The 24,832-nt window shown below is 33.2% G+C and overlaps 1 protein-coding gene across 8 annotated transcripts in view; it reads left to right on the top strand.

Moving 5' to 3' along the window:
• CCDC88A (coiled-coil domain containing 88A) overlaps positions 1–24,832 on the top strand; it is a 123,638-nt gene that overhangs the window by 73,722 nt on the left and 25,084 nt on the right. For 5 of the 8 annotated variants that reach the window (XM_024552777.4, XM_045189431.2, XM_045189430.2 and 2 more), the window contains exons 13-20: positions 3,635–3,819; positions 7,585–7,722; positions 8,906–9,976; positions 11,378–11,505; positions 15,280–15,421; positions 19,002–19,166; positions 22,954–23,115; positions 24,462–24,739. In XM_024552777.4, coding sequence (XP_024408545.2) covers positions 3,635–3,819; positions 7,585–7,722; positions 8,906–9,976; positions 11,378–11,505; positions 15,280–15,421; positions 19,002–19,166; positions 22,954–23,115; positions 24,462–24,739 — 2,269 coding nt within the window. The remainder of the gene's footprint in view (positions 1–3,634; positions 3,820–7,584; positions 7,723–8,905; positions 9,977–11,377; positions 11,506–15,279; positions 15,422–19,001; positions 19,167–22,953; positions 23,116–24,461; positions 24,740–24,832) is intronic. The other 3 variants (XM_053925461.2, XM_045189432.3, XM_045189427.2) reach the window with 1 other exon arrangement.

Here is a 24,832-nt window from a genome sequence, read left to right as displayed (position 1 = left end):
AGCGATATTGGTCTGAAGTTTTCTTTCTTTGTTATGTGTTTATCTGGTTTGGGGATTAGGATGATGCTGGCTTCATAAAAAGTGTTTGGGAGTCTTCCATCTTCTTGAATTTTTTGAAATAATCTGTGGAGGATGGGGGTTAACTCTCCCTTAAATGCTCTGTAGAATTCTCCTGTGAAACCATCTGGTCCAGGGCTTTTGTGTGTTGGAAGCTTTTTGATTACTGTTTCAATTTCATCAGGTGTTACTGGTCTCTTCAGGCTTTCTGCTTCTTCTTCATTGAGTTTTGGAAGGTTACATTTTTCTAGAAGTTTATCCATTTCATCTAGGTTTTTACATTTCTTGGCATACAGTTCTTCGTTGTAATTTCTTACAATCCTTTGCATTTTGGTGGTATCAGTTGTAATCTCTCCTCTTTCATTTTTGATTTTGTTTATTTGGGTCCTCTCTCTTTTTTTCTTGATGAGCCTGCTTAAGGGCTTGTCGATTTTGTTTATCTTTTCAAAGAACCAGTTCCTGCATTTATTGATCTTTAGAATTGTGCCTTTAGTCTGTATGTCATTTAATTCTGCTCTGATCTTGGTTATTTCCTTCCTTCTACTTGCTCTGGATTGTCTTTGTTGTTGTTCCTGGGGTTCTTGTAGGCGTAGGGTTAGGTTGTTTATTTGAAATGTTTCTATTCTTTTCAGGTAGGCCTGTATCGCTATGAACTTCCCTCTTAGGGCTGCCTTTGCTGTGTCCCATAGGTTTTGGATTGTTTTGAGTTCATTTTCGTTTGTTTCCAGAAACTTTCTGATTTCTTCCCTAATCTCATTTTTCCCCCATTCTTTGTTTAATAGCATCTATTCAATCTCCATGTTTTTTAGTGTTTTGGCGTTTTTTCCTTGTGATTTGTTTCCAGTTTCAGTCCCTTATGGTCAGAGAAAATGCTTGATGTGATTTCAGTTTTCTTGAACTTGTTGAGACTTGTTTTGTGGTCTATCATGAAAATGTTCCATGTGCATTTGAAAAGAATGTGTATTTTGCTTCTTTGGCATGAAAGGCTCTATATATATCAGTTAAGTCCATTTCATCTAGGGTGTTGTTCAATGCCACAATATCTTTGTTGATATTTTGTTTGGAAGATCTGTCCATTTTTGACAGTGGGGTGTTAAAATCCCCTACTATAATTGTGTTGCTGTCAATATCTTTCTTGAAGTCCTCCAAGATTTTCTTTATGTATTTGAGTGCTGCTATGTTGGGAGCGTATATATTTACAATGTTTATGTCTTCTTGGTGGATTCTTCCTTTGAGTATTATGAAGTGACCTTCTGGGTCTCTCTTTATGGCCCTTTTTTTGAAATCTGTTTTGTCTGATATGAGTATTGCTACCCTGGCTTTTTTTTCCTGTCTATTTGCTTGGAAAAATTGTTTCCAGCCCTTCACTTTCAGTCTGTGTAGGTCTTCTGTCCTGAGGGGGTCTCTTGTAGGCAGCATATGTGTGGGTCATGCTTTCTTATCCATTTGTGTGTTCTATGTCTTTTGATTGGAGCATTTAATCCATTTATGTTTAAGGTTATTATTGATAGGTACTTATTCATTGCTTATTTTTTGTTCCTGTGTTGTTCTCTCTCTCTCTCTTTTCCTTCCTTTCCTTACAGCAGTCCCTTTAGCATCTCTTGCAGAGCTGGTTTGGTGGAGGAGTATTCTTTTAGACTTCTTTTGTCTGGGAAGCTCCTTATTTGTCCTTCTGTCTTGATTGAGAGCCGTGCTGGGTAAAGTAGTCTTGATTGCAGGCCTCTGTTTCTCATTACTTGGAATATTTTTTGCCATTCTCTTCTGGCTTAGAGCGTTTCCATTGAGAAGTCAGTTGCTAACGTTATCAGGGCTCCCTTGTATGTTACTTCCTGTTTCTCCCTTGCTGCTTTTAAGATTCTCTCTTTGTCTTGGAATTTTGCCATTTTAATTATGATGTGTCTTGCAGTGGGCCTCTTTGGGTTCCTCTTGTTTGGGTCTGTCTGTGATTCCTAGATTTTGTGTGACTTTTTCTCTCATCAAATTAGGGAAATTTTCCATCATTACTTTTTCAAACAGGTTTTCTGTCCCTTGCTCTTCTTCTTCTCCTTCTGGTATCCCTATTATATGGATATTATTATGTTTCATGTTGTCCTGCATTTCCCTTAAGCCCTCTTCATTCTTTCTGAGCCTCTTTTCCTTTTCTTGCTCATTCTGGGTGTTTTTTTCTACTTTGTCCTCCAGTTCGCTGAACCGATCCTCTGCTTCATTGAGCCTGTTTTTGATTCCTTCTCTTGTGTTCTTTAGTTCAGAAATTGTATTCTGCATTTCCTCTTGGCCCTTGTTGATAGTTTCTATTTCCTTTTTCATGTTGATACAGTTTGCAGTGAGTTCATTGTAGTTTCCCTGTAGTTTTTGGTAATTCTGTGTGAGCTCATTAAGCTTCCTTATAACCAATTCTTTGAACTCATTATCTGATAGTTGACCTGCCTCTTTTTCATTTAGCATTGTTTCTGAGACTTCCCCCTTTCCTTTTATTTGGGGATTCTTTGTCTTCCCATTGTTTGTGAGACTCTTCCTGTTAGCCTGTCTTTCTTAAGTTGCTCTGTTCTGACCCGCTGGGGTTTTGGTGTAAACTTCTGTGATAGAATACCTGTGAGATTCAGTGGTTGTAGATTGGGATATGTACAAGAGAGAACCTATCAATGTGTCTGTCTCTCTCTCTCCCCCTCTCCCTCTCTCTTTTTTCCCCCTCTCTCTTTTCCTCTCTAAAATTCAATAAAAACACATTTTCAGGTAGGATGAAAACAATTTTTTTTTTAAGTATGCAGACCTAGAAATGCCCTCCAAAAGTCCTATTCATTTCCCATCCTAAAATCTAGGATTTCAAAATAAATTCTAGGCATTATATTTCATTTGTAAATTCTAATATTTTTATATCATCAAAATATTCTATGAGTCTGCTATAAGGTTATTAAAAGTAATTATTTTTAGCTTTCTGGAGAGCATCATTCACAGAACTAGAAACTGAGTTTTCTTATTTTAAAACATGTGATGTTGCCATGTACTTAGATGCTTTTCCTTGACAAAGTGGAGTAGATGTTACTCTTTACCCAGAGTTTAGCACGGATTCTTTAAAGAAAGACTCTTTCAAGGTACCCAGTGTATATTGTCTTGCCTTTCTCAGGATCAGATTAGAATTTTTTCCCTCAAGCTGTCTTCCTTTAATTTTTAAAAGTGTGGCATAGGATATGCTTCATACTTCTTATTTGAGCCACATGTGACTATGAGATCCACAGGACCATAACTTTATTTTGTATAGGTAACCTAAGACTTTTTGATGTTAAAGGGGCTTCATATTGTCAAATAGTTAATTTCTCATGGAACTAGAAGTGAAACTCCAGTCTCTTCTGTCTAAATTTTGTGACTTTTTTTCCCCACTGGAATGCTTATGGATGCATTAAAAAGTCAAGATTTACCTATCTTTTATCTGTCTGTTTTTTCTATTATGTCTGTCTTGTATGACTTTATAAGTATTTTTATATATTTAAGGACCAGGTGATGTACTGCATGTGCACTCAGTATTATAAAATAAAGAGTAAACATAGTTTTACTGATAATATATATCTCAATATTATAGCACCACAAAAATCACTGGGCCATGAGGTGAGTGAGTTGACATCAAGTAGGTTATTGAAGTTGGAAATGGAAAACCAGAGTTTGACAAAAACCGTAGAAGAGCTTCGGAGTACTATGGATTCTGCAGAAGGTAGCACTTCCAAAATACTGAAAATTGAGAAAGAAAATCAAAGACTAAGCAAAAAGGTAAATTAAAATTAATATTTAATGTTAAAAATGTTTGTAAAAGTATAAATGAATAGTACTATACTAAAACATTTATTTTCCAGTTCTTAATATGCCCTCAGTTATTATTTTAATTTACTATGGAAATTTTTAACATGTAAATGTAAAATAAGTGAATTCCTATACTCAGCTTCAACAATTACTAACTTAAATCCAGTCTGCCACTGTCTCTACAATCACTAGATGATTTTGAAGTAATTTCTAGATATTGTATCATTTCACCAACAAATATATCAGTATATATTCTAAAAAATTAAGGAATTCTTTTAAAAAGTCAAGAACAGTGACATCACACTTTAAAATTTTGTGTGTGTGTGTATGGTAAAATATTTATTTATTTATTTATTTTAATTTTTATTGTTATTCAGTTACAGTTGTATGCCTTTTCTCCCCATCCCTCCACTGCACCCCAGCTGAACCCACCTCCCTCCCCCACCACCACCCTCCCCCTTGATTTTGTCCATGTGTCCTTTATAGTAGTTCCTGTAATCCCCTCTCCTCACTGTCCCCTTCCCACTCTCCCCTGACTATTGTTAGATTGTTCTTAACTTCAATGTCTCTGGTTATATTTTGTTTGCTTTTTTCTTCTGTTGATTGTGTTCCAGTTAAAGGCGAGATCATACGGTATTTGTCTCTCACTGCCTGGCTTATTTCACTTAGCATAATGCTCTCCAGTTCCATCCATGCTGTTGCAAAGGGTATAAGCTCCTTCTTTCTCTTGTCGACCTTTTAATTTCTTCAATTATATTATGTTCTTTATTTACATTTTGTTCGATTCTGAATCCAAATGAGATCAATATGACCTTATGTCTTTTTTAGTCTATAGGTTTACTCTTTTTTCCTAGCAATTTTTCTGTTGAAGAAACCAGGTTATTTGTCTGAGTTTCCCCACAACATAGATTTTTCTGATTGCATTCTTCTTCTTGTTTATACTAACTGTAGATTTATTGGGTTGGCCAAAAAGTTGGTTTAGTTTTTTCTAGTAGTGCTTAGTTGTCTTTTACTTCATTTGAAACAATTTTGTTATAATGTATTGTGACAGCTATCATATCAGCATGCGTTAAAAAAACTTACCGAAATGGTTGAATTTTTGTGCAGCCATTTTAGTATTAAAAATGGAAGAAAATACACATTTATAGCATAGTATGTTATTATTTCAAGTTCCAACTGAAACACATAAGAACGTTTGTGCAGTTTATGGAGGAGGTGCTGTGACTGATCGAACATGTCAGAAGTGGTTTGCAAGGTTTCTTGGTACCATTGATATTTTGGCCAAATAATTCTTTGCTGTGGGGCTGTCTTATGCCTTGGAAGATATTTAGCAGCACCTCCGGCCTACACACTAGAAGCTAATAGCAGGAGATAGTCGATGCACTCAAAATATCCAAATCAATAAAGTTATTGGTGAAAATGAAAAATGCGTCTTTTATATTATGAAAAAAACTAAACAGACTTTTTGGCCAACCCAATAGTAAGCATATTCATAAGGAGTATGTATATTTTGCAGTCAAGAAGCACATGTTTGGTTGTGCCTCTTTTTGTGATGTTAGTTGTCATAGAAAATCATTTTCTTGGATCCTTTAATCACAGATTGCAAAATCCTGATTTTTTAATTTTGTCATCCCTTAATGTGGTAGCTAGGGTATTTTTATAAAGAAAAACTTAAAAGTTTTAAAATTTTAAAGAAAACACCATTGGTTATTCTAGGAACAGCTCTTATGGGAAAAGCATGATGAATGTTTGATCCTATCCCATTATTTACCAGTTTCCTAATAAAAAATTGGTTTTCTCATATCTCCCTGAGATAATTGAGTTTGTTGTTCATTTTAGTGTCATTATGAACTCATGGATTTAAGAATATTTAGAGTGTTTGGGGTGGGGTGGAGGGATGGGGAGAAAATGCAGACAACTGTAATTGAATAACAATTTAAAAAAAAAGAATATTTAGAGTGTCAGTCCACCACATTTTTCTGGTGTCCCAGTGAAGCTGCCTCCTGAATCCTTATGACACAATCTTAGCCCTCCTTGGGAGCTTCTTTGTTTTCTGTGGTGAAAAAATGTTCTCGGCTCCTAGCCATGTGTTTTTCCTTTGATAGATTCTGTGTTTCTAGACTTCATTAAAAAAATCTCCCTAACCTTTAGACCAGTGATTTTTTAACTATAGTATACATCATAGTCACCTATACGACTTGTTAAAACACAGATCACTGAGCCTGATGCCTGGAGTTTCTGGTTTCTTTCATAGGTTTGGAATGAGGGCTAAGAATTCTCATTTCTAAGACGTTCCTTAGTAATGCTCATTCTGCTGTTTTGGAACCATGCTTTGAGGGATCACTGCCTTAGATAATGCGATTCTTGGAAGATTTTTACTCTTTTAGAACATTTATTTAGTCCATTAACCAAATAATTTTGAAGCATTTGACAGTATGGTGTTAAAAGTAAGAGTCACTGTGCTCGCTTCAGCAGCACATATACTAAAAGTAAGAGTCGCCAATTTAGAACTTGGAACAGCTATATTTTGGTTGTCATTATAATTGAATCTATAAATTATAATTTTTGAAATTATTTTTGAAGTCTAAATTAGTAAATTCTTAGTGATTCTAGCAATTTTTGATAAATTCATTGGCTAAAAGATGTCTTTTATAATATTTCACTTGAATTCCACTGATGTAAAATAACAAATGAATTTAATTGTTATCCATATATTTTAATTTATAATGGTAGAACCAGATTAATTAATTATTAATAACTAAAAGCTTCCCAGACATGTAAATGAATGTTGAATTGAGTTACTAGATAAGATTTGTGACTTGATGCTTTTGAGATACTATTAGAAGATTATTTTCTGTGTGGTTGTCTTCCATTGATGTTAAAATGTAGAGTTCTTTACTATTGATATAAAGATTTAAGTAATATTTAAACTTGAAGTGGAATATTTCATATAGCTAAATCATATCTTTAGTTTTTTAATTACCTGGTTTGAGTATGTTCTATAATAATGGGGAAATCAATGATATAGCATATTTTGAACTTAAATTTACTATTTCATACTTATACTTATTAACCACATACTTTATTATATCTTTAAGATATAATGAAATAAGTGAAAATAAATTTAAACCCAGAATATAAATATTTGTTAGAGTTTGGTTCAGACTGTTTTTTCCAGTATTATTCTCCTTTTTTCTCCTTTTTAAAATTTTAAACCAAGTACCTTTTTGTTTCCTCATTAAATTTACACCACCATGTTTCATCTTTTCTTCCCTGCTTTTTATATTCTCTTCTTCCATCTTGTATACCAAAATTCCTTCACTAGAAAATTTTACTTTACAAATTCACTCATGTCAAGAGAGCCTTTCAATAAGACTGGTACAATCTTCATATAGCACACAATTATCATATATTCACTTGGATTTATCTTTGTGTTTACAAGTAGAAATTTGCCTTCAAAGATGTACAGGATAAGAAAAATAGTAGATGTAGATAATAGTAGAATAGTAGGATAAGAAAGATGTAGAGGATTAAAAAAATGTTTGCATATTTCATATAACTGATAAAATTACTGTGGAATATTACTTGAATTTCTCTACCAAATTCTTAAATTTCACCATTTGGGTATTAAAAGTGTATTTTGTCTTTAATTCCGTGATTATCTTTTGTTTGATATATTTCCAGTTTCTTTAAAATACTTAGTGATATAATGTTTTGTGTTTTAATTTTCTCCAGGTTGAAATTCTTGAAAATGAGATTATTCAAGAAAAGCAAATTCTTCAAAATTGTCAAAATTTAAGCAAGGATCTAATGAAGGAGAAGGCTCAACTTGAAAAAACAATTGAAACACTTAGAGAAAACTCAGAGAGACAGGTTCATAAATGTCTTATTAAGCATTATATTTTAAAATTTATTAACAAAAGTTAGTTTATGCAAATGAAATATTCATATAATATTAAAAGGACATATTTTAGAATGTTTTTAGATTTTAAAGTGAGATTTTACCTCCCTTTCTATGCCATGCATTTTAGGAAAGTTAAAGGGAAAGATTAGAGTTTTTTAATTTGCCAGTATGATTAATAATTATCTCACATAAAATTTTGCAGTACATGTGCTTTGAAGTGCCTGTGGAAAATGGCTGTGGAGTGGAGCTGGGGAGTAATGCAGCTGTGCTCTGACCCCACTAGAGGAGGGAGAAGTGGTGGCAGCAGCCATCTTGGAACTATTCAAATTTCTTTTCAAGTAGTTATTGATCATTCTCATTTTATGCTTGAGGACATAACTGGATAGGTTGACTTGCTATTTTAAAATTTCTATTTATTTTTTAGATGTAAAAGGATTTGTTTTATATTGTCTGGGTCTAGTCCTCAGGCCACCTATAAAAATAGGGATTTCTCTAGAGTTACAGAAGAAAAATTCTAGAGCTGAGCATGAATCTCTGTACTTTTACCAGGTTCGTAGGGGATTGTTTAACATGCTAAATTTTAGAACTATTATATTAGGCCATGCCATGAATTGGATGGATTAGTTTTCAGAGTTCCACAGGGGTTTGTTATTTTGATGTTTCCAAATTAGAATTGTTTTGGGGAATGAATATACACACATACACACCCATAGATATATACAAGTGCAAATATTTACCGAAGACCTTCTGTGTATAGTCATTGCAAAATTTATTTGTGAAAGTAAAAACTTGTATCCTCAAGGACATGTGTGAGTACGTATGTTTCACCTATATTCATATTTGAATTTCAAATGTGCAATTAAATAATACGAAGGCTATTTTTAATGATATTAAACACGTCTCTCTTAACCATTCCTTTGTATTAGGAACTCCCTAAAGATGTGAACTTTAATGACCTGGATGGCAGTGCATGAGTACAGTGGTCTCTCAGTAAATGTTTGTCAGAATAAAAGTAAGATAGACAGACACACTAGCACCCTTTTATGTTCTAATTTCCCTACTAGCTTTTGGAAGGGAATAACTATATAATTTAAAGTAGTTAATTCTTGCTTAATTAAGTTCTTTATTTTCTCCTGTCTTTTTAAAAATTAGATTAAAATATTGGAACAGGAAAATGAACATCTGAATCAAACTGTGTCTTCCTTAAGGCAGCGCTCCCAGATAAGTGCTGAAGCAAGGGTGAAAGACATTGAAAAAGAAAATAAAATTCTCCATGAATCTATCAAAGAAACAAGTAGCAAGCTAAGCAAGATTGAATTTGAAAAAAGACAAATTAGAAAAGAATTGGAACATTATAAAGAAAAAGGAGAACGAACAGAAGAACTTGAAAATGAGTTGCATCATCTTGAAAAAGAAAATGAATTGTTACAGAAAAAAATAACCAATTTAAAAATTACTTGTGAAAAAATTGAGGCCTTAGAACAAGAAAATTCAGAACTAGAAAGAGAAAATAGAAAATTTAAAAAAAGATTGGATAGCTTTAAAAACCTTACTTTTCAGTTAGAATCCTTAGAGAAAGAGAATTCCCAACTTGATGAGGAAAACTTAGAACTGCGAAGGAATGTGGAATCTTTAAAGTGTGCAAGCATGAAAATGGCTCAGCTACAACTAGAAAATAAGGAACTAGAAACTGAAAAAGAGCAGCTTAAGAAGGGTTTAGAGCTTATGAAAGCTTCTTTCAAGAAAACAGAACGCTTAGAAGTTAGCTACCAGGGTTTAGATACAGAAAATCAAAGGCTACAGAAGGCTCTAGAGAACAGCAATAAAAAAATTCAGCAATTAGAAAGTGAACTACAAGACTTAGAGATGGAAAATCAAACATTGCAAAAAAACCTAGAAGAGTTAAAAATATCTAGCAAAAGGCTAGAACAGCTAGAAAAAGAAAATAAATCATTAGAGCAAGAGACTTCTCAACTGGAAAAGGATAAGAAACAACTGGAAAAGGAAAATAAGAGACTCCGACAACAGGCAGAAATAAAAGATACCACATTAGAAGAGAATAATGTAAAAATTGGAAATTTGGAAAAAGAAAACAAAACTCTATTCAAAGAGATTGGTATTTATAAAGAATCCTGCATTCGTCTGAAAGAATTAGAGAAAGAAAACAAGGAGCTTGTAAAAAGAGCAACTATTGATATAAAAACTCTGGTTACATTACGTGAGGTAAGTATGTTTATTTAAATTTAAGGCAAATTTTTTAATATTTTTAATTCAAGACTTCTCTAAGTTTTATTGGAACCTATCATTAATTTGTATCCTCTGCTAATGCTGTGAAGTAGAAATTTAGAATTAGAAGTAGAAACAATTTTCAAGTTTCCTACTTTTGTTATACTAGTAAATACATATAAATTGTATTTTTAAAGAAATTGTACTAGTAAAGATTCCATGGGGTATCTGACTTATTACATCATAATTTTACTTCAACATTATGTTGAAATATTTGATCAAGACTCTTACTGAATGCTAAGTATAAAGGGAAGCATGATAGCCAGTATTTATTGACTACCAACTGTGTGTCAGATACTGGGCTAAGGACTTCATAAGTTGTAGTTATATATATTTATATAACTTTCGTGACCAATTTTTATAAATATTATTTCTATTAGATTAAAAAACCAAGGTTCAGAGACATTAACTAATTTACTCCGGATGACACAGTTAACAAATAGGAGAGTTCGACTGCTAGATTCAAATCCAGATTTTTCAGATACCAGAGCCCCATGAATTTTTATCTCTAAGCTAGAGAAGAATTCAAATCAGGTTGAACTTATAGGTCAACACTGAACAGTTGGTAGTTGCTTGGGTCTATGTGTTGAGAAGAATTCTGAAATTTATAGGAATAGATTGGCAACAGGTCTTGTAAAACATGGTTGGTGCAGATCAGAAGATACCATGCTTGGTTCTTTTTTGCTATCCCTACGCTATACTATATATGATAACCCTTTAAGTTCAATTTAAAAGTATCTTAGCATTCTGGTAGAAGGTCACATTGGGAAGTCTGCATTTCTGCTAAAGAGGCATTGGGAGGGATCATTATAAGCAATTCATTTTTTTTCTTTCTGTTGTTCTACAGTCTCACAGACATGAACCACAAGTTCCTTGTGCCTGCACTTCCCAGAATGCCCCTAGTTCTAAAGATCCATATCCTCTTCCTTTGGAAGAAGGATGCTTGTGGGAGAAGGGTGGTGTTGTATAGGAAGAAACATACACTAAATTTCTAGCTCACTATTGAGAACTTAAAGGATATGAAGTTTTTTCCTCACAGTCTGACATGTAAAAATATGGATTCACAAGTAGAAAGTAAATGATTTCTCCTTTTAGTTTTAAACACTAAGAAGTTAAAAAGAAGTATTAGCCAAAAAAAAAGACGAAACTATTCTGTTTGAACTATTATATTATTGTTGCTTAACTAATTAATGATGAAGGAAAAGTTCGACCACATTAGGTCTTTACTGCTTTGAATCATATATATTCCTGAATGGTGGTAGTTAGAATCTTGATTGAATTTCTTAGATATTTATGTTTGTGACACTTATGTGAATTTTACATTCCTTTTAAAATAAGGATTTGGTGAGTGAAAAATTAAAGACTCAACAAATGAATAATGATCTCGAAAAGTTAACCCATGAGCTTGAGAAGATAGGGTTAAATAAAGAGCGTCTCTTACATGATGAGCAAAGTACTGATGACAGGTGAGTATTAAGTCTATTTGGCAAGCAGTTTAAATTATTATTGTTTTTTTGTTCAAACATTGGTTTCTTTCCTGTACTAGCTACAGAATACATTTATGTATTTTATTTCACTGTTTCTGGTTCCTTTCTTCCCTTAGAGAAAGTTTTATAGGAAAAAAATAAGTGAAAAATGGGATAAAGACAACTTAATATTGGTCTAAGAACAATACTAAAATGTCATATAAATACAGTTTCATAATAGGAAAACAGGATGCCACCTAGGTAGCAGAAGAGCCAAGGCTCTAATTGCCTGTGAAAGTATGAGAGATTAACAAAAAACAAACCCCTCTCTGGTGAAATATGCATTCAGTTTAAGCAAGTTATTTTTTATTTGAATCGTGTGCTTAAACACCTCAGTTCTTTTATTTATTTTAAATAAAAGTGTGCCAAAATGTGGACTTAAAGAGAAACGGAAGAAAACTATGAAACAAAGAAAAATGTATTGAGAAGCAATTCAGGTGTGAAAAATAAGGTAGAAAACTAAGGCTTAATAAACAGAATGAAAGATTAACGTATACCATTTAATTTTGAGAATGATCAATGCAGTTTGAAAGAAAATTTCTGTTCCATGTAATTACAGTCTGTCAAACAGTTAATCAGATTTTCAAGTAGTCTACTATTTAGCATCTAGTCAGCTACATGATTCCAGCTAGAAGTGTGTATTATTACGAATATTGTTTTATGTAGGCTAGATTTTTATTCATTGGATTTTTTTGTAATTAGTAATTTGTATTTATCACCTACATATTACTTAAAGTAAATATTTTTATTCTAGTCAAATAAATGTATAGGGAGAAAATTAATGCTGATTATATGGGATTTGTTTATGTAATCTTGAGAAATTTAAAGTTAATAGAACAGATTGGTATTTTTAAAGGTTCTATAATAACAATAGATGCTATTTGAGGCATTTACTGTATTTTTCAGTCTATAAGACACACTTTTACCCCCCAAATTTGTGAGGAAAATGGGGATGCATCTTATAGTCCGAATGTAGCTTACCTGGCTCACTTGGGCAGGGTGGAGGGGGGCGGTGGTGGTGGAGCGGGGTCACTGCTGCAGGAAGCTGGCAGGGACAGGAGTGGAGCGATGCTGCGGGGCTCTGGGCTGGGAGGAGGGGGTGTCCCCGCGGTGTGAAGCAAGGGAGGCAGGAGCAGAGTCCCCACTGCAGCATACTATAGTGCTAGGGAGAAGGGTACGGGTGGTGCAGGCACGTTAGGAGAAAAGCCTGTGGCGCCAGTACATGCCTCCATCACATGACTGGTGTGTCCCCCATTAATATTAACAGGCAAATTCCACTGCAGGGCCTATCAATGTGACCCTGCAGCTGTTGCAAAACCACAACTCCCATCATGCTTGGACAGGTTGGGATGATGGGAGCTGTAATTTGGCAACAGCTGCAGAGCCACACAGGTTGTGCAAAACTGCTGTCCCCATACAAGAGTGTTGCACAACCTGTGGCCCTCCAGCAGCAGATCCCCCCATAACAGTGTCAGCAGCAGATCTCCCCATAACAGTGCTTCATCCACCGATGTTCTCAGCTACAGTGCCCCCGTAACTATGAAGGACACAGTGCTGATAGCTCTGTCATTACTGCATTTTGTTGTAGAAAGATACAATAGCGTACGTACCGTAGTCTCCTGCTGAATCTACCGTAATTGTGGAAAGATGTCAAAGCAGAAAAGGATTTCTGCTTTAAAGGATGTCATTAAATATTTTACCATATTTTTTTCCTTCAAAATTTTTTTTCCTATTTTCCTCTTCTAAAACCTGGGTGCGTCTTATGGTCCGGTGTGTCTTATGGTCCGGAAAAATGGTATTCTAGTAATCAAATCAAGCAACCATAATTAAATTAATTATACAGGTATTTCATGAGAAAAAAAATTTCAGTTAAACAGATAGTCAAGGGCCAACTTAATTGACTGTCTCTAATACATACTGAATGTGCATCACTTCTTTATTCAAACAGATTTATTACTTGCCACTTGTAAGACATTTAAAAAGTTGACTCCCCTCCCCCCTAAAAAGTAAGGTAAACTATGTAGTTGCCCTAGCTGACCTTGGGTTACAAATTTATGAACCCAGCTTTAGATAGGCCCTTCATACTGTTTGGTACATCTTGTCAAACCTTAATTCATACAATTAGTTAATGTTAATTGAGCTCTTATTTTCTGCTGGTTATCAGGCATCAAAGAAATAATAATGCTTAGTCTAAACCTTGAAGAATGACAGAAATTTGCAAAGTGGAAACGAGAATAAAGCACTGAAGTGTGTTGGGCAATTCTTAGAGTGACATGAAAGATAGATTAGAATAGAGGCAATTTGGAGGCACAGAGACTAGTTAGGAAGGTATTGTAATATTCTAAGCAAGAGAGAAAACAGAAGCTTACAGACACAAATTACTTTAACATTCCTCTTCTCCATCTCAGAATTTATGTATATCTGCATTTGTCTTTACCTTTTATCTCTGATGTCCTTAATTCTTTTGATAGTCTAATCTTTTCATCTTTCCAATTGATGTCATTCCCTCTGCCCCCCTTTGAAGACATAGTTATTAAGATATTCTTGCCATAAAGGAATAGTTTAGTTGTGGAATTGAATGTATAAATAGATAAACAAAAATGCAACAAAGCAAATTCAGTATAGAGTTGTGAATAATGCTATGCAATCACTTTTGTCTTTCTATTTTAACAACTCTTGTGTCTTTACTTTCAATATATTTTCCTAGAGTTAGGTTCTCAAGTCCTCTTATCAGTTCACTCTATTGCTGAGAATTTGCATTATTTCACCTGATATCCATTATTATTCTCTGCTTACTGGACAATCCAGAAGCAACTCAGGCATCACAAATTCAACATCCAAAGATAGACTCATTAAATGCTTTGAAAAGGTTTGTTGACTCAAGCTGACACCAAGTGAGTGAAATCTGTTCTCTGTTCTCAATGAACTTAAAACCTGGTTGAGCAGAAAATATATAAATTAATTACAGTACATGATAGAATATGATAAAATTTTTTATTATATACTTTAGGTTTTTATTTGGTTTAATCATCAAGGTTCTTGGGTTTAAGACATAAAAGAGTCATAATTCCCAGTTTATGATTTACTCTCATATTGTAAAAAGAACTTAAGAATAATATAATTATTCATGAGCACACCATTTAAAAAGATAACTGAAATGTTGACATTCACATCTATCTGCTCTTCTCACTCTCTCACCAGTGTCCTGTGTCTTTAGTATATCATTCCCTTTTTAAAATATTCCGCATGTACTTTATACCCTGAAGACAAAGTCTTCAGTGAGTTTTGAGTCTTAAATATTAATATGTTCTTGTGTAAATACTTTACACTTAATATTACAGACAAGTGTTTGATAATATAATAAGTCCTTTACTTTTTATAGAGCCTAGTTTTGTACAACTAAAAGGAATATTTTGAGACTTATAAAACTAAACAGTATATAATGCCTCTTTCAAGTATTAATTTTTGCTTTTGACAACCTAGACTATAATCTGGAGCTATGTTTACTCAGTGATTTTTGTTTTTCATTACCAGGAATAGTTTAAAAGGGGGACAGTGGAGCATTAAGAGGAGATTAATTTAATTTGCCACTTAAAAAAAGAAACTATATTGTAAGATCTATTTATGGCACCAGTATCTGTGGTCATAAATTATCTTTAAAAATAATTTTCTGACTACCAGTAACAAACTTTTATTATTTTTATACTTGCATACTAGATACAAACTTTTGGAATCAAAATTAGAATCCACTCTAAAGAAGTCCCTTGAAATAAAAGAGGAAAAAATTGCTGCTTTAGAAGCTCGATTAGAAGAATCCACAAATTATAACCAACAATTGCGCCAAGAACTTAAGACAGTAAGTGATTTCCTTAGAAAGAATTTTAATCGTTAAATATTTGTAGAGAAAATTGTAAAGTAGAAAGTAAAACTGTAACATTATTTTATTACTATTTTGTTTTTTCTTAAATTTGTGTAAACTGTAACATTATTTTATTAATATTTTGTTTTTTCTTAAATTTGAGTGTGTTCTTAAGTAGATCTTTATCATGTAGTTTATGACAAACTGTATTTTTTTCTATGCACTATAAGTTATTCAGTGCTATTTTATGTGTGTATGCCCCCATACAGTTAGGGACATACCAGAATTGTGAGAGTTGGGTAGGGAAAAGGCAGGGTTATTTCATGGGTAAAAGCTTTCAAAGCAGTAGTGACACTTCACTCTGATACTCTTCCTGTTGAGAATCCAGGTAAAAGTTTGATAGACAAAGATACAGGTATGAGAATACCAAGTCAAGGGAAATCATATGTAGTATAAGAAAGCACCTAATCTCATAAATTTTGAGGGTTTTTCCAGGATCTGTTTTCTTGTGATGTTTAGAATTATTCAGTGAATTAAACAAGCTGGGTGCAGCTGTCTGTTTTTCCTACATGAATAAATTAAAATTGAAGGGACTTGCTCATTCCATTGAGTTAATATAATACTAGATTGGGAGAATTATTTTCTGGTTTATTCTCCCTTTAACATCTCTGCAGTGCTCCCAGGAATGGTTTCATAGTCAACTAAACATTCAAACTTACAAGATTACTATAGGCCACATTGAGAACCATTTGATTCAGAACACTATAGGAAATTACAAGATAGCATGGCACTGTCAGGTGTCCTTCTTCACATGGTTGTCTGAGAATCTTCTTTCCACCAGATGACAATTCAGGTGCAAGTGAAATTCATGTTGGCTGTGTGTGGGAGCTTCCATGGCTTTAAGCCCTTATGTTCCCCAGCAGTCATCATCTTTTGCAACAACTTCAAAGGCATAGATTTAAGATCTCCACAATAGTTATTACCAATTTTAAGAATTGCTACACTCAGAGAAGTTCAAAGATATGGTTTCCTATTAGGTATTTATAGTTCTCCCAGTCCAAATACAGTTTACAAATGAGAGGTCATATTTCCCATAAGCAAACCTATCTGGTAACATGGAACATTCCAATTTTAATAGGTTTATAGAGAAAGTTAACCAGAGATCAATTTCTAATACAGAAAGGAAGAAAGAGTTTGTTTCTTATTTGCCCTTACCATCATTGCTGGTATTTGTCTCAGACATTACTGTGGAACAAGTATTGTTGGAGAAGAAATTCTAGAACTTTGTTTAGTTAACGTAAAGGGTTATCCAAAAACTAAGGAAAATTTGGTGCCAGATTTGATTAATCTGCTTTATTTCCTGAATTTTTTTTTACCATATTAAGCAGTATAACTAGATTATAAGTAGAGTCAACTAATGTAGCTATTCAGCTAAAAAATCAGTGGGTTTGCATATGGGTTGGTATATATGTATTCCTAGTCTAAAAGGTAGAGATTTAAAATTCCATCATTATCTTTTACTTCCAGCTATTTTGGCATAACTACTATTGGACTAGCTTCCTGCCATAAACATGCATTCAGTTGGAATTACACTGTTCTAACTTCAAGTGCAATATACGAAGACGTATATCACTTGAAGATAGAGTATGAAAGTTAAATGCGAATAGTATAAAGGCCTAAAGTAACTTTACTAAAATATCATGACAAAGAGGTATGGCTGATATGCCAGCAAAAGAGATAAAATAGTATTATAAAAAAATCCAAAGGAAGGCAGAAAAATTAAAAAGATAGAACAAAGTACAGATTGGACAAATACAAAACAAATAGCAAGATGGCAGGTTTAAATCAAATCATATCAATAATTACATTAAATATAAAAGATATAAAACCCCAGGTAAAAGAGATTAATGGATTAGATAAAAAGGCGAGACCTGTCTACTTATATGCTCCCTCTAAGAAACCTTGATGGAAATTGATGTTTTATTTTCTGTGTGAACATAAATTAGAGATTCTGATTAATGACACATAAAGGAACCTTGTTTGAAATTTAGTTGTTAAGAACTGTGGTCTAACAATGAGAAGCTTTGAGACTTATTCTTCTTAATAATGGCATATGTCTATAACCTTTCTGAGTCTAGTAGGAAAAAAGACCCTGTGGGAAATTAATGTAAAATAGGAGACTGGAAATATCACTCATCTATGTAATTAGGGTATTAAAAAGGGGGGGGGGGCTGGAAAAATTAGGATCCCAGAACATCTGTTAGATCACTTGCCAAACTTTAAATTACATTCTGTCTTGGCATCTTTTTCCTTTAGTCTCACATCATTATTTTCTAACTCAATAGTAACAGATTTTATTGTTGAGACATAAGCTTTCTTACAGTGTTCATTAAAAGTTGAATTATTTTAAGTGTTTATCCTTGCCTTAATATAAAGTTTGGGTTAATTTAGAAATTTATGAAAATGTCCCCTAGGATAAATTAGTGATTCAGGATAAGTATAAGAATAATCATTTCAAGTTGAAGAGATCTATTAAATTAAGAAGCAATTTTGATAATGTAAATTGACCAAATTGTTCATTTTGAATGACTCTTTTAAAGTAGGATTTGGTTGTATTCAAATCAGAAGATCTTGGATAAGATATCCTTGGATTGTTCATTCTTTGTAAAATAAATTACAGTAATTTTTATAAGTGATAGATCAAGATCTGAATAAAGTCATTAATTTATTTAACACAGCTCATTCTGGGCAACATATCCTTCATAAAAGGGCAGGCATATATAGATCTTTCCTCAATTTTAATTTAGATCTCTTTATTTGTTTTTGTTTTTAAGATTTTATTTATTTATTTTTAGAGTGGGGAAGCAAGGGAGCAAGAAAGAGAGAGAAACACTGATGTGTGAGAGATACATCAATCAATTGCACACCCCCAACTAGGGACCCGGCCTGCAACCCAGGCATGTGCCCTGACTGGGCCTCGAACTGGTGACCCTTCAGTTCACAGGCAGCACTCAATCCACTGAGCCACACCAGCCAGGGCATAATTTAGATCTCTTTTTAAGAGGAATTATTACATGTCAAATCTATATTTGTTCTTTACCTGTTCATCTCTGAAATCTGTAAATCAGCTATAGATATAGCTCTAAAACAGTTGTTAGTATTTAGCCATATGTCTTAGTCTTTGGGACATTTTTATCATAAACAATAGAAGAAATTACAGAATATATTGTAGGTACATGGCATATGAGCAGAGTATATTTAACATTTTCTAAGAGGAAAGGAATTGTATTTTACAAAGCATAAGTTATGGTTATTCTAATAGTGATAATTGTATATATTATTTATCATATTTTTCCCTTTTTTAAATTATTTTTTATTGAATTTATTGGGGTACATTGGTTATAAGTAAAATCACCTAGGCTTGAGGTGTATAATTTTATAATACATTATCTGTATATCATATTTTTCAATAAAATGCCTCACATTCACCAGACCAATGCAGACTCAAATTAATTGTAAGAAAGAGAACTTGGGTGATTTTTTTTTCCCCATTAAAACATTTTAAATAAAATTTTAGGTGAAAAAGAATTACGAAGCCCTTAAACAAAGACAAGATGAGGAAAGGATGGCACAGAGCCCTCCTTCAACTTCTGGTGAAGATAGCAAATGGGAGCGAGAAAGTCAAGAAACAACCAGAGAGCTTCTGAAAGTAAAAGACAGATTAATTGAAGTAGAAAGAAATGTAAGTATTATAAAATTTTTGATAGGAATAAAGATTTTTAGAAATAATATAAAACTCAAAAAATTAACCTGTGTTTGTAGCTTTGTTCATTTTATACTTTCTTGACTGATTTATTTTGTAATGTAAAGACAAGAACTCTGATTTATTTTTCTCCATCCCCCTCACATAAGTCCATCAGAGAGCTTTGTCACCTCCATCTTGAAAATATAACCCAGACCCATTGACTTCTCCCCATCTTTGCTGTTACCTTTCTAGTGCAAGGTGGCATCATCTCTCATCTGGACTATTAAAATATCGTCCTAATTGGCCTTCCCTCTTCCACTCCTGACCCAGTCTAACGCATTCTCAATTCAGTACTCAAAGTTATTTTTTAAAACATAACACAAATCATGTCACTTTCATACTTAAAATCTTCAATAGCTTCCCATTTCAATTAAAATAAAATCCAAATTCTTTGCTGTTACTGTAAGATCCTTCCTGACATTGCCATACCTGGCCTAGTACCATACCACCCTTCTACCCACTCTGTTTATTAATCTGGGGGCAATATTATCTGTTAATATCTGGAAAACACAAAAAAACAATGCCTGGCACATAACTAAAGTAAACTAGTGCTAGTCATATTCGCATTTTTCTGTTTGTTCCTACCTCAGGCCTTTCTGTTTGCTTCCCCTGCTGGAAACATTGGCTGGCTTCCCTCAGAATTCAGGTCTCATGTCACACACCTCCCGCAAGATGTCTTCCCTGACCACTTTCCTCAGTAACGAAGCCATCTCCAGCCTAAATTGATCACTATCACACTACTGCCTTATTTAGTTTCTTCATAACACTTTTTACCTACGAAATCACATTATTTATTTATTTGTTTGTTTGGTGTTTATCTACTTAAAAAGAGCTTTTGAAAGCAGGTCGTTTGTCTTTGTTTTTCACCTCTGTGCCTTCAGTATGTAGAATAATGCCTGGTAGATAGCAGGCACTTAAATATTTGCTGAATGAGTCCAATAAACAATAATTAAATGAATTCAACAAACATCCTTCAAAGATGAATAAGCTTTACAAAGTTGCATCCTAACAAGTAAAATAGTTGTGGTTATTGTTTTTCAATATAATATTAATTTAAAACTTTAAGACAAAAATTAATCTCTTATTCCATTGATTCCTACTTTCTCATCCAATGATAATTACTATGAACATCTTACCCATAAAAAATGTTTGTGGTTTATCTATGTATAGAAGTATATTTCTTGCCCTGGCCAGGTGGCTTTGTTAATTGGGGCATCATCCCCTTGCGCAAGGGTTGCAGGTTCAATTGACAGTCAGAGCACATGCAGGAAGCAAGCAATGAGTGTATGGATAGGTGGAACAACAAACTGATGTTTCTCTCCCTCTCTCTCTTTCTCTCTCTCTCAAACTAATTTTTTAAAAAGTTTTTAAAAGAAGTATATTTTCATTCTTTTTTAAAAAAAATCCATACCTGAAGTTATGCTTATTGATTTTTAGAGAGAGGAGGAGGAAGGGAGGGACAGAGAGAGACAGAGAAACATCAGTATGAGAGAGAAACATTGATCATTTGCTTCCCCTATGCGTCCTGACTGGGGATTGAACCCACAACCTTTTGGTGTACAGGATGATGCTCCAACCAACTGAGCCACACAGCCAGGTCAAAAGTATATGTCTTTTCCAGATATACACCCGTGGAATCATATACACTATTTTTACTTGAATTTTTCAGTTATGTTGTCTTGGAGATCTATTTTAGCAGGTGTAAATCTGTCTCATTTTGTTTAATGACTACATATTCCATAGTATGGATATATTAGCATAGTTTATTTAAATAAATTCCACATCGATGGACATTTAGAGGCTTTTTTTTCCCAGATTTTGCTGCAATGAAAATGTATGTATAAACATGTTCATAGGATGGTAAATTCCTGACAGTGAAATTGCTAGTCCAACGGGTATATATACTTTTTAGAGTGCGTGTTTGTGTAATTTTAATTGATACTCTATTAGCCTTTCAAAATCACATTAATTTTTCAGTCCCACTAATAGAGTACCTATTTTTCCAGATTAACTTTGGGTATTACCAGCCTTTTAATTTTTGTTAAAGTGATAGGAGAAAATATTTTAATTTGCATGCTTAAATTATAGCAATCTATTTTATATCTTTCCATATATTTTAGGCCATGTATGAACACATTTTTAGTTATTCAGTGATATATACATATATGTACCTCTATTATTTAGATTAATAATTGCATGTCAGACAATTTGGCTGGCATATTAACTCCTATAAGTGAAATCTCTTTTCCATTGACTTCCTTGAAAAATTTCCATTGGGGAAAAAGTTACTTGGTTGTCATATTTTAGGCATCTTATGTAATGGGATTATAAAGATGGCTAACCTTATATTAGGTAAGTTTTTGTGTTTTTGCCAGTGTATTTGGCTAACCGCATACTTTCCCATGGTTAACTTTTCCTGCTCTGAGATATCCTTTCTACTCTCAGCTATCTCTTCTATTTGTTACACACTGTAGGAATTTTCTTATTCCTAGGATCATTGGAGATTGTATATTTTGGTTTCTACAGAGCCGAACTACAATAGTACTTAACGTACATAACTGAAAAATGATTTACCTCTTTGGTGTATTCTATATTATGTTTTCAGTATACATATTTTATCCTCTTTATTTGAACAAATGAAAAAAAGAAGAAATCCAGTATGAAAAGCGATCTTGAAGCATTTTACTTCGTTGGTTTTGATTTTTGTGGTATAAAATGTGGGTTAAATCATGACTTGTCTTTTATACAGTGACAAGTAGTATATATGAGACCCTATAAAGTGAATGTTATTTTTGCTCCCTAATGTAGATAGGATAAAAGTTATTTGTTGAGATTCAGTTGTAAATTTTTATGCATGTTGCAATTATATACAAATTCTGGCCTTTTTGTATATTAAAATATTTTGGTTTTCTAGAGGGTTCTTTGTTTATATTTTAGATGCTAATTTTTAGTGAAATGTTATTTAGAAATAATCCTGAAACTATAATCTTCATGACAAACATTTGTAATATCTAGAATATTAAGTGTAAAGATCTATGATTTATGTAGTAATTCAGCTGTTTAACTATAAAACTAAAATATGGCCATATGTACTGGAAAAATTGAAAATGGTATGTTTTATTTGGATGTGCTCTAGAAGTCCTATAGATGAAATAGAGTTTTAGTGAGTGTTTTATACCACGAATAAAATTTCTAAAGAAAATGTAACATCTGTTAGGTCTATTATGCACTAAAATTTTTAAACAGGTGGTTAAAATTGTTTCTACTTCTCTTCCAAATATTTGTGTTTATGAAATACTTGGTTTTGCTGCTATCCTTGACCACACACATACACACACCTTTGGGCAATTAGACAAAGAGCACTCCATTGACTAGAAACAGCCGCACCACTCATTCTGGACATCTAGGCACTTTTGAGCAGCATAAAAGTCATACAACTGACAATCACATTCTAGTTTCTTGTGTTACTCAATATATTTATAATGGAGTATTTCATTTTTTAGACATTCTTATAAAGCAGACAGACACAGACGCAGTAGTCTATTAAGGTTTTATGATTCTTTTTCTTAAATATGTTTACAGTTTGGGAGGGAGAAATGTTTTTTCTTTTAAGATTGTTTGGATTGTTTCTGTTTCTATTATAATGGTAATGCTCATAAAATTTCAGTATCTGTTAAATAGTTGATGTTATTTTATTTTTAATTTGTATGTTTTCTTTATTAAGAATGCTACACTGCAAGCGGAGAAGCAAGCACTGAAAACTCAACTGAAGCAACTTGAGACACAGAACAATAACTTGCAGGCTCAGATTCTTGCGCTTCAGAGGCAGACAGTGTCATTACAAGAGCAGAATACTACTCTTCAAACACAGAACGCCAAGCTTCAGGTTGTAATGCAATTATTGGCGGACTATGCAACCAAAGTCTTAAATTACACTATTAAAATAATGATGACTAGATGTGGTAACATTTTCTTTTTAGTAAGTGAATATAACAATTAATTAAATATAAGTTAATATTTCTATCTAGTGCTACACCAAACTTTCAGACGTCAGCATTTTCAAAATATCAAAGCCCCTAAATATTAATTAATAAATTTAGTCAACAAATATAAATGCAATAAGCATAATTTTATCTATATTTACTTTATGGCCTTTCACCATAAGCAAGTTGATTATAAATAATCAGCTAGAAACCAACCCTTTAGAGTATGGTTTCAGCATACCATTCTGTTTCATTTTAAATGCTTTGTTATCAGTAAGTTACTGGAAAAGAATACAATATGAGAATTTCTGTCTTCAGAATTGTCCTTAGTTCAAAGGATCCATCTTGTACTTAACACTGCCAGTGTTTTTTCAGCTGAGATCAGGAACATTCAGCGTGATATGGCCATAGACAGCCAGTGTTTTTTCAAATAGAGTGATCAGGTGACAGATGTGTAACTCTGAAACCTCTTGAAGAACAGAAGAAAACGAATTCTGTCTCTGAGTATAAAAGTCATTTTTCCTGTAACTCTTTTATAAATGGTAAAGCAAATGCTAATTTAGTTTAGATTCAAGAAAATATCCAGTTCTGTTTCCACAAGTAATAATTTTTCAGTTCTATCAACTGTCACTTCTAGAAAACAATAAATTAGCATTTCAAATTCTATACTTTTTTGAGTGAAATACAAATTGTTGCTAACCACTTTCATTTAAAATAATTCAATCCAAAACATGTGTATGATGTAGATCTCATACATCGTGTGTGTGTGTGTGTGTGTGTGTGTGTGTGTGTAGTAACACCTACCAAAAATCAAAATTAAATGGTAGTGTTTTTGTTTAGGACACTAAAATCCAAATTTTCTCAGTAAAACGTACATAAAAAGTCTGTCCAGAAAGTCTGTGCATGATGTGGATTTGTTGCTCTACTCGCTCAGTCATTTTGAATGTGACGGCCACACAGTACATACACATGCTCACTCAGTGATGTCTACAGCCCCACTGACTAGTACTGTGAAGTTGTCATTGTTCACATGGGTGCATTCCAGTCCACTTTCCTTGGCTTCCAGTTTACATCGATGTTATGTAAATCATTCTCACTATATTTACAATGGTTGGACTTTTTCTGGACAGACCTTTATATTCTTTGTTTTATTTAGAGCTTCCTGAAGTTAATGTAATCTTTTTTATTAAAAAAATAAAGGACAACATAAGCTATTTTTCTTATCTGATAAAAATATGCCTTCTTATAGGTTGAAAACTCCACACTTAATTCCCAAAGTACTTCTCTTATGAATCAAAATGCACAACTCCTAATCCAGCAGTCTTCCTTAGAAAATGAAAATGAATCTGTAATCAAAGAACGAGAAGACCTGAAGTCTCTCTATGATTCTCTGATTAAAGATCATGAGAAACTGGAACTTCTTCATGAACGGCAGGCTTCTGAGTATGAATCTCTCATTGCTAAACATGGAACTCTAAAGTCTGCCCACAAAAATCTTGAGGTGGAACATAAAGACCTTGAAGACCGGTAAATTACATTTTCTATGTTTTTAGTTTAAAACCAATTTTCTTTGGGTAGTTTAATAAACATTGTGTTAAACAGGTCTAAGCAATTATGTAG

The sequence above is a fragment of the Desmodus rotundus genome, chromosome 5 (genome assembly GCF_022682495.2).
Source record: "Desmodus rotundus isolate HL8 chromosome 5, HLdesRot8A.1, whole genome shotgun sequence".
Taxonomy (NCBI): Eukaryota; Metazoa; Chordata; class Mammalia; order Chiroptera; family Phyllostomidae; genus Desmodus; species Desmodus rotundus.
The sequence above is the reverse complement of the archived record's forward strand: the minus strand, read 5'-3'. Positions and strand labels throughout refer to the sequence as shown.